The sequence below is a fragment of the Lampetra planeri genome, chromosome 12 (assembly GCF_965212315.1).
Source record: "Lampetra planeri chromosome 12, kcLamPlan1.2.h2, whole genome shotgun sequence".
NCBI lineage: Eukaryota > Metazoa > Chordata > Hyperoartia > Petromyzontiformes > Petromyzontidae > Lampetra > Lampetra planeri.
In genome coordinates, this window is record NC_136118.1 from 6,595,733 (window position 1) to 6,606,418 (window position 10,686).

At 41.4% G+C, this 10,686-nt stretch overlaps 1 protein-coding gene across 3 annotated transcripts in view; it reads left to right on the top strand.

Annotated features, from left to right (window-relative positions):
- LOC144721584 (VPS10 domain-containing receptor SorCS1-like) overlaps positions 1-10,132 on the top strand; it is a 79,616-nt gene extending 69,484 nt beyond the window's left edge. The window contains exons 23-27 of one of the 3 annotated variants that reach the window (XM_078599315.1): positions 3,076-3,219; positions 4,143-4,227; positions 4,668-4,776; positions 7,985-8,136; positions 8,498-10,132. In XM_078599315.1, the coding sequence (XP_078455441.1) occupies positions 3,076-3,219; positions 4,143-4,227; positions 4,668-4,776; positions 7,985-8,136; positions 8,498-8,565 (558 nt within the window). In that variant the 3' untranslated portion in view covers positions 8,566-10,132. Of the gene's footprint in view, positions 1-3,075; positions 3,220-4,142; positions 4,228-4,667; positions 4,777-7,984; positions 8,137-8,497 lie in introns of those variants that run through there. The other 2 variants (XM_078599317.1, XM_078599318.1) reach the window with 2 other exon arrangements.
- The last annotated feature ends 554 nt before the right edge of the window (positions 10,133-10,686 follow it).

Sequence of the window (10,686 nt, forward strand, 5' to 3'; positions counted from 1 at the left end):
CTATGTTTCTACTTTATAAGACCACCTATCTTCAACTACACAACAATAACATCCATTGCTTCCATGACCTATCTACTGCTGAGACCCTTATCTTTTCCACGCCTTCATCACCTTTTTGCTCAACTACTGTCACTCTCCACTCTATGGCCTCTCCAAATCTCTCACCTTCAAACTGCAGATTTTGCAGAATTCCTCTGCCAGATTTCTTACCGGTGCTCATAATTAAAATTAGATCATATCACCCCAATCCTCAGATCCCTTCACTGACTCCCAGTCCAATTTCATGGCTGTGCTGCACAGCTCCCTAATGTGTTTTTTGGTTGAAACGTCTGACATAATGTGGAACAACACATGGTACAACTCAAAAACACATCAGAAAGCCACCCACTCCAATTCTGAATCAACTATAAAATGATCATGATAAGAATAAATCACCCTCACCATCTTAAAGATCCTCTGTGGACTCCTTCTACTAAGGCATTCTGTCACAACTCATAGTCAATCTCCACTTTGAGGGAATAACAAAATAAGTAATGCCTTCTTCCCATGTGCCTTTCCACGTAAAATAGGAAAGTAATTTTACCCAATCCATCGGCCGCACGGCCTTCTGGGAATTGTTTCATAAAGCAAACTCTGGACTGGTTTTGACATTAAGTGTCTCATCAGCAGAGTCCGGCGAACTAGATCCATTGCTGGTGAACTCTACGGGGGGTCACTCATACACTGCTGCTACCCACATTGTTTAGAGTTCCTACCCACAAGCCTTCCACACTGCTGACTTTCTCTCTCACTCCAAGTTCCAGGTAAAAACATTCGTCTCTGCCGACGACTGAGTCTCCTTCTACTGTTATCATGCCTATCTTATCCTACATATTGTCGCCTCCCTTTCTGTTCTCTAAATTTTCTACCCCTTTGTAAATTCTACCATTGGCGTATGCCCTGCGTTTTTGTGCAGCATCTTGCCATTCAGTCACATTTACATTATTTACGAATCCAAATTGTATTGTTTAAGTCCATGCTGTTATAATGAAAAAAAAAATCATATAGGAGTGCTGGTATGAATATATCGAAAGGTAGATGTGTATCCGGATGTCGGTAGATAGATCAGTACATAGCCTTAGTTGTGGGTAACAGGAGAAGAATTATCTTTAGGCTACTGCTGGCTCAACCGTAAGTGGACATGGGCTGTTTAGCTCAATGGGCCTTACCAGCTGAACTCGGGAGAGCCTGAGTCGGACAATAGAGACGTTAAACCAGATTTATTTAAATGATGAAATACTGTAGTAAATAACCCCTGTGTATGTTTCACTATGTGTACATCATACTTCTACTTTCAGATGTTTCGTTTTTTTTCACCAGGAAACACTGTACACTAAACCTCAGTGGTCAGTTTTGGTTTTATTTTCCAGTTGCACCTGAGTCATGTTCACAAATTATCTTTATTTTATTTTATTCTTACACCACACTGACACACTAAACAACATACATATTTCCCAGTGCACTATTACATCGTGCACATTTGTGTTTGTTTCTTTCACGTCAACCGATGGTACTTGTAACAATTTTTTTTTACTAATTCATCAATGACACTGTGGCTTTAAAAGGATGAAATATATATTGGCTGAAGGTTTGGGCAATGGCCCTTCATAGTGTGAACGATGAATACGGTTAGTTTAAAAACTAAAAACATTTTAAAATAATCTATTTCTTATTTTACCAGGTAAGGCCACCTGAGCTATACAGTTCTATTTCAGAAGTGACCTGGCCACAAATGATAGCTCAACGAAGTGGCATATTGTCACGTGGAAATTTATAACAGCCAAATACTCTAAAGGCATGTTTCTAAATGTGGAGGGAAAAACCGGAGGACCCGGAGAAAAATGCACGTGCCCACAGGGAGAACATGCAAATTCCAAATATACAGCATGCGTCAGGGTCGAGACCGAACCCGCGACATCCTGTATACCAGGCGAGGTAGTTAACATCTCGCCACCACGGCACCTAATGGTACTCGGATTGCCAATACACAGCCTTCAAATACTTAAAATGTATTTAACTTTCTTAATTACAAATAAGTATTTAATTTCCTCTGTGTAAATGGCACATTGATTGACCTGCATGCCAATAAGCTTCCAAATTCGATTTTCTAAATAATTGTTTATAAGAGCAGATGAAGTAATGAAAAAAATAATAGTAATAGTAATGCATAACCCTTTGTCAGTCCACCACTGGATGAAGGCCTCCCCATGCTGTGTAATTCATAGGGGTTGTTTGACCATACTTCACTACGCTGGTCATTGTGAATTGGTGCACTTTGGCCCAGGACTGGTTCAGATAGCTCAAGCTGTTTATGTTAGCTATGGCTGAGAATACAACTCATGTCACTGGGTTGGTCGTGCAGTGTTTTGGATGTATTATATTTATAATGTGCAATACAATTTGATAATGAAGAGTAGTGTACCAATACACCCAAAGAAGAAACCTTTATGTGCACTACCTGCTATGACATATGGTGAAGAAACGTGGTTGTTAATGAAAAACAAAAACTGAAAAGTGTGCAGAGAAGCATTGGAGAGATGCATGTTTAGAATTACATTGGGAAACAGATAAAGGAACACATTTAGGTTAAAGACATCATCCGAAATAGTAAGAGAAGTGGGTTTGTGCTAGAAAGGATGATGGACGATGGTCAAGATTAATAATGGAATGCAGCAATATATGGAACGTGTTCGAGTGGAGGCCCTACATGGAGATGAAGCAATGAAATAAATGCCTGTGTAGGTGCTGGATTGATTGTTGGATCGCAAGGTCATGAGAGGTGGTGGCAACTTTGGAAGTCCTTCATCAAGCTGTGGGTTGATCGTGGCTGCTGATAATGATGATGACAATTTGGATTTAGAGGTAAAATAAAAAAATACCTGATGGTAGCCCTTTTAAGTATTTACCCAGCTCAAATTCTGTTTAGCTTTTGAGATACGATAAGATTGGGCACATTTAGCTGATTTGCTCATCGGCAAAAGTCCGAGGATATCTCTGAGTGGCTGTAGCCGGCGCTTGCTCTCGTTTGCACGGCAGGCTGCCAGTCACATCTCGGAGGAGCAGGTCATCACAGACGTGCCCCTGGGCTTCCCCACACACGTGGACGTGTACGCAGTGCCACGCCGTGATGAACCGCGGAGGAGGAGGAGACGCAGCAGCCACGGAGCTGAAGTCGAACAGGTGGGCACCACACAGTGGCATGGCTGGTTTGAAATGCACAGTGGTGCAAGGATGTAAATGGGGTGCCCTGTACAATTCCACCCCCTTTTATAGTCCAGCACCCGGGCCTCCTCTGCCTGTGGGCTTTTGATACATTTTCACCGCCGCACACTTGATAGCTATGCCACTGTGGGCACCTTTTACTATGTAGCGCTAGCGTGGGTTATCAATGTGCGGGCATATATGTTGGTTGTCTGGGTAAATGCGTGTGTATATATGACAGCTGCCATAAAAAATATGGTTCTTTTACTGGTGTAGTCACTAGACTCTTGAAATGACATTCTGAGGTGAGTAAACTGCATGTGGCTTATCACTTTATGACAAAATAACACTGATTGGGCACGTACTCTTCCTATCTCGACGGTAAGTAAGGTTGAGCCTGGTTAGTACTTATACGCAAGTCCACTTGGGTATACTAGGTATTGGAGGCTTGGGCTGTGAAATGGCCAGGAAATTACAGTGAAGCAATGCATTATTGAAGCTATCGGTTTGGAGCTTTCAGTGTTATCCCCTTGTATGCAACGGTTTTCTCTGGATAGTCCATAATAACCGGGACACCTGATGGGAAAATCTCGAGAATGTGTAAGAATTTATTGGGTAAATAAAGGTCAATAGTATTTTTAGAATGATATTAATAATAATTGCATTACTTCTGAATGCTGGAGTGTAAGAGTGTAGGTTGGTACAAATGTATCATGAGTGTATAGATTCCATTTTAAATAAATATCTTTCCTACGAAAATATTACACAACAATCAATGTGTTTGATGCATAAAAAAACCTCATTCTTGATATATTATTGTAGCAAACAGTAGAATATGATATGTTTACTCAAAAGTTGAGGAATGGATTCAAATTCCTGGAAATGTGATGTTTGCATTATAGGTATATGAATCACTTGTGTCAGTTGTGAAGAGAAACTTGGTGAAATTCAATCTAAATCCGGAAGTAAAAATCACAGTAGTTGCCGGTAAGTTTGCATTTTTTATTTTTTTTTATTTACACAGCATACTTGAAACAGTAATCCAACAACACTCGCACATCCATATCTTTTGATAAAAAGTATAACTTGCATACCGCGGTGATTGGATCGCGATTGAAGCCAGTTTTGCAAAAAGCGTAATACAAAAAAACGAGTGATAAAATATTGCAGCCTCTGTCATCTGGTTTGGGTCACAAATAACTGACAACCGCAAAAAAAGACAATCTTTGATCACTTTTCCATGGCAGCTCCACTCAGGATGAAAAATTTGAGATGATGAGAGTGAGTCACACAGACTATAAAGTAACTCATGTGGGACATACAACTTTGAATAAAATGTCATTTGAGATTTGGGACATGAGTATGCCAAAGATGCTAATTTTTTTTTCCCACTGGCTTATTGAGATGTCCGCTCTACGTTCCCCCAGTAGCAGGCTTCCAGCAGCCGGGCTCGGGGCCAGGTGTTACGCTTGTGCTGCTTGTGCTCTGCCTAGCCTTTCTTGGCCTTTTAATCTACATCATCTACAGGTTCAAAAGGTATGTGCCCCGTGCATGGATTTGATTTAAAACAAATGTATAGTCGCATACACGCTGTCAATGAACAAGTTGTCAATTGTTCCTTCGGCAAATTAAAAAATTGTATTATTAATAATGGGGGTGGAGCCAGTGACACAGTGGTTGACAGTAGCTTGTGAGAACTGAAACTAGTTCTGGGCCACCCCCTTCACCAACCCGCATTGACCAGCGTGAAGTACGGTCAAACGACCCCTGTAGTCGACGTGACATTAGGAGCACTTTATTCAGCTGTGGATTGACAAAAGCTTAACACGTAGACTTTCTCTACCAGTATTATTCATAATAAAGGTTTTTGGGTTAGATCGCGTTATTTATAAATGTGTCGCAACCCTCCACCACCCGATACGGCCAATCAGTAAAAAATGTGTCACGTTGACAAAAGACAAATAGTTCACTACTTTAGCCCACCGGTGTGTTGAAGAGTGGATCCACAACATTTACAATTTGAGTAACCGTGACGTTTCGTTGGACATTACATCCAGCATCTTCGGACGATTTGCCAGAATTGTGCTTCCGGTCTTAAATAGTGCAGGATGACGTCATCATTGTTGAACCCCATCACGTTTCTAGATCACAGGCGGAGGCGGGGGGTTTGCAATTATGTAATAGATCAGTAATCAGCCACTTAGCATGTGACTCACCTGAACAAGTTGTATGTTTGGTATATGACAATATAAGTAACTACTTTGCATTTGTTTTAATATATAAGGAAAAGTAAACTTTTGCCCCAAAACCCTTTATGATCAGTGTTTTACATTGGCAATGAAATAATATGGAACAACTGATTTGAACCTGATAAGTGGTTATCAAGCCATAATTGATTCCCTTTGTTACCATTTTTAAATCCTTTATATTAAGTTCGCTTGCTTGCTTGCTTGCGTGCTTGCTTGCGTGCTTGCTTACGACCGTGCAAATCTTTCGGTCGTTTTTTAACCCACTTCCCGTGATCCAATCGAGCTGGCATTTTCCACACAGACTCGTTGTGCGAGACAATTAATGTTCGTGAAAAAAGATTCCCAACATTTTACACTTTTTAGGCAAAACAAAATTATTTTACATATATTCAAATAGAACGCACAGTGTAAGAGCCCAGAGCGTAACCCCTCCACAGGCCGTGGTGGAGTAGCGCAGTTGGTAGCGCCCTCGCTTCCCATGCCAAAGGTCGCGGGATCGATCCCCGCGTCCTCCACAGGCGAATATATTTTTAAATCCTTTATATTAAGTTCGCTGCCACGCATATAAAGGATTTATAGTGAAAAACTTCGTTTTTACGGGTTATACTTATTTCTCAATAACTTTTCAACTCCAGTCCACGCAATCTCCCACGGCTCTGCCTTTTACTTGATTATATTTTATATTCACACACAAATGAAGCCAATGAACAACTGCATGCACCCTGAGGGTGGGGGGGGCTCGTGAGGACTGGAGTTGAGAAAAAAACTGATTTAGCCCAGAGGAATTCCCCTATAGCTGAGCTGTAGTGTCAGGCACGGTCGCTCGCACCTGTAATAGAAACACTTTAAAGGTAGGAATACTTAACCTGCCAGGCTGTGAGGTGGTCAGAAGGCGGGAGCACAGCGAGTGGGTTCATGAAACTGTCAGTGCAGAATTTTAAATGTTATTCCCCTCATGTCCTTGAGGTTTCTCCAATTTCCTGTCACACGCAAAACACTTGTTAAACATTCATTGGTCACAAAATACAATGTCGAAACTTTCTCAAAGAGAATATTAAGACTCCAGTGAATATTGAGACTTTCCTTGGTTAAGATCATTATTTTTATTTGAATACATGGTGCAGACTTTTTGCATGTTTCCTGATATGTGTGACTGCCTTGCCTGGCAGCCTGGCATTAGACAGTGACGGAGATATTCTGGGATAAATAAATTACATCTTTATTGTTTGCCACCATGTAAAGACCTCCTCTTAAGGGAAATGAATGATCCAAACAAATGGGTAATTTATGTTCATATATTTTATTTTACGGCAACCTTGGTCATGTCCTCACATTTCATGTATTGTCCAGGGTGATCTATTTATAGATACCCAACTGGTTTCTAATGGACCCCTTCTCAACAGGTCATCAAATACGATGAAAGTGGTGGCTCTATATCGTACAGAGCAGAGAGTTATACATTTTAAGAAGTGTATTATTGAAATTGATAGGAAATATGAAGAGGTATTCATGTATTTGTTTTATCTCTATAATGTCTACATGTTATTTAAGTGGGGGGGGTCTATACAAGGATCACCCTGTGTGTGTGTGTGTTTGTATCCACTTTTCCCTCCCTCCCAAATATAACAAGAACTGGGTGAGTTGAATGTAGTAAGAGGGCAATAAAGATACCGGGGAAGAAGGAGGGGTTGGTGGGGGCAGGGAGCAGTTGGTTTAAGTCCAAGCACTAAATTACTTTCCCATTCCAATAATAAAGTTGCCTTCGTGATCCATATAACAGCCAAGTAAGATACCTGCTGCCACTAAATCGCCAACTAAGGCGATAAACAGAGCCACAGTGTGAAACGTTTGGACAAGGCACCATTGATTGTTCATCTTGATGTGTTTTTTTGGTTTTGCATGTTTTTGACCATTTTTACAATATTTACCGTAACCTGCAAGTTAATGGGGAAAAAAATCCCTCACTACAGTATCTGTGGTGGAATGGTGGTGCAGCGGTTAGCACACCAAATATTATTTCCACCAAGCGCTCGCATCAGTGGTGAGTGATAGCTGAGCCGGTTCTGGGCTCCCCCACCCCAACACACCCTGACCAGCATCGTGAAGAATGACCAAACAACCCCAATGCCCGATATGGCGTAGAGAGGCCTTCATCCAGCAGTGAATTGCCAAAGGGTTGTAAATTTGTTATACTGTGACAATAATTAATTCACTGCTAGACGAGGCCCTTCCCACTCTCTGTGTTAACCATGGGGTTTGTTTGATTCTATTTTGCCACGCTAGTCAGTGTGGGTTGCTGAAGTGGGAAAGGACCAGGATCTGTTCCTGTATCACTTGCTACTGATGTCAGCCTTGGCTAGGAATGGAACTCAAGGTGCTCAGGTTCACAGCACAGTGTGTTTAACCACTGCACCATCGCTGTCCTCAGCCCCACACCTGCAGCGTTGTAATTCTTTGTAAATTTCTTGGAGTGAACTTGCCGCTCAACCCCGCAGGAAACTGGTCGGAGGAAACGTCTATGCGCAAATGCATAACGAGAAGGAGCAGGATGTGGCCACCCCAGGGGAGGTGGCCACCGTTATCCAAAACGAGGCACTGCACAACCAGGAGGAGTTCATTGACGATGATTTGGACTCACAGACACTAGGTACGCACAAGCACGCGACCTCGGAACACTCGCTCATTCACAAGATAGTGTCTCTAATTGCGTGAACTTTGTGCTGACCCCCCTGGGTCGTGCAGAGATTAATATACCGACTCTGAAATATTGACGCGCCTTTCAACCTTCCCTGCTCCGCTGAATTCTGCTGCCAATTCCCTCTGTCCTTTCTCCTCCCACCTTGTCCTCCTCATAAAAAAAAAACTCATAAAACTTCACGGCCGTTAATCCTGTGGCATTTCAAAAATGACAATAGATTTAAATGTCATAAGTTGGGTAATATTTACCGTTATTGATAGCATTTCTTAGCGTGTAACTCTTTGCCTTGTCTTTGGTGCGTGCGTCGCAGGAAACCACAGCACTCACGTCGTGCTAGGCCTTCACGCCAGGGAAGCAAACAGCTACGTGAGCAGCTAACAGCAAATAAACTCCAATCTCAGACCAATATGCCACGGTTTGTCCCTTTATCAGTGCGTTGTCTGAGCAACCCCCCCACCCCTGGTCCGCTTCACGTCCTCCGACACTGCTCCATCATAACTGCCGTTGCTCGGTAGACCAAAGAGAGAGAGAGAGAGTGCCCAGTGCTGCATGCTGCGCTTTAACGTGGACTTTCAACAGGAGTATGTGGAGTCTCAACCTTGCGTTGTGGCTGAGAGTACGTGCACTCTAGATTAAGGGTAATGACTGGTATTGCCAGAGATTTTTTTTAAACATTTCCTTTGGGATCCTGTGGTTTTTTTAAATTATTAGTTGATATTCCCTAAAGTGTGTAGTTTTATCCAGTTACCCCTGAAATAATTAAATCGCTTTGAACAACAATACATAAAATTGGTTACTGAAGTCCCTAGAGTTTTATATCCATAAAAGTTTTACTAAATTGTAACAAAATAGTTACAGACAGCCTATGGCTTTTTCGAACGCTTGTAGTATGAGTTGTTAGGAGTGAGAAGTTTGCAAAGTAGTACAGTAGAACTCCTTTCATTCACGTTGACGTCGGGGATGAATATTGCAGATCGGATTTTCCGCAACGTTATCCAAACATTTATTATACTTATTTGCATTTTTTAAACTAAAAACCCACAGGCAATGGAATTAATTTGCCGCGTGACTCCTCTTATCTGCGTATGATCTGCGAACAAGAAACCTTTGCAAAATTCAGGATGTGAAAAACTGCGGATAATTTCGGAATATAGCAATACAGTACCTGTAATGGGGTCACAAATAAGAGGAGTTTTTGTGGAGCCTACATCTCTCGTGGATAATAGGAGCGCCAGGTAATAAGCTTCGCGGGAATAAGAGGAGTTCTACCATGTACACATACATATAAGGGCCTTAGTAATGCAAGAAATGAATTGGTGGAAAAATGTTTCTGTCAAAGCTCTCTGTAGAGGAAGTCATCAGCCTCAGCCTTGCGCTTGTTCACGTTACCATCAGTGGTGTTTCAGACATGTATATGTTATAAAGATTTGTGAACCAAAATATTGTATGCGGTATGTAATGAACATAAGTTAAAGTTTTTGAATGCTTCAGCATTGAGCCTGTATACTTTTCTCATGGGTTTTGTAAAGCACAGTATATTCTAATATATGCTTGTGGTAATCCTTCGATGAGAGTGTTGGCATGTATAGAAAAATATATGTTATTTTAAGCAACAGAAGGATGTTTGCTAACAGTATGCGTGATCGATGTGGCGTTAATTTAAGAAACATTAAATGTGGCACAATGTATAAAATATAACTATTTATTTGCATTTCTAACTATCAAATTAAGTGTTGAGCACACAATGTGCTTTTAGTGGCATGCTTTACCATTACATGCTGCCTTTTCATAAGATTTGTTACCATGAATACTTACCAATGCTTGTAGTATATGACTATATGAGTAACCTTGTGTTTTCTGTGCTGTTAATGCCTCGTGGAGATCTTTGGTTTCGACAGAGTAATACCCATTTTAATTTATTTACAGTAAATACCTTTTGTGTATATTCCCGTTTGCATTCAGTGTGCATTTTTATGGCATCGTGTGGGAATACTTTTTTGCGTGTGACAATTTTGCAAGGTGTTGAAGAGAGAGAGCCGTTTGTGTATGCGATCGTTTCATATGCCTGATCTACAAAAGGGTTGCACCTTCTTGTCATTCCAACGCACACCTTACCTTCCGAGCTGACGTATTTATGAAACACAAAATTCATTGAAACCTCATCCTGACTCATCCGTTGTGTGATAGGCACTGGATCGTAAAGCTTCACCATCCTGCTGAGGAAATACTAAACTGACTGTTCGGGTTTGGCCGAACGTAATAAAGCGACTCACAAAATTATACCATTGATTTGCATGATACCACCGTGGCAATTCACAACCTCCAGTAGCTGTCTTGTGTGTGATAATATCACATGGCGATTTTCGCTCGTATTTACACGTAGCTACCACATTAAGCTGCGTGGACATTGTCGGCAATGATTTCGGACTTCTCCAGGATAAAAATAAATTCAGATTCTGCGGCCATGCTCGATGTAAAAGGATGCTCTGAATAAAAGCC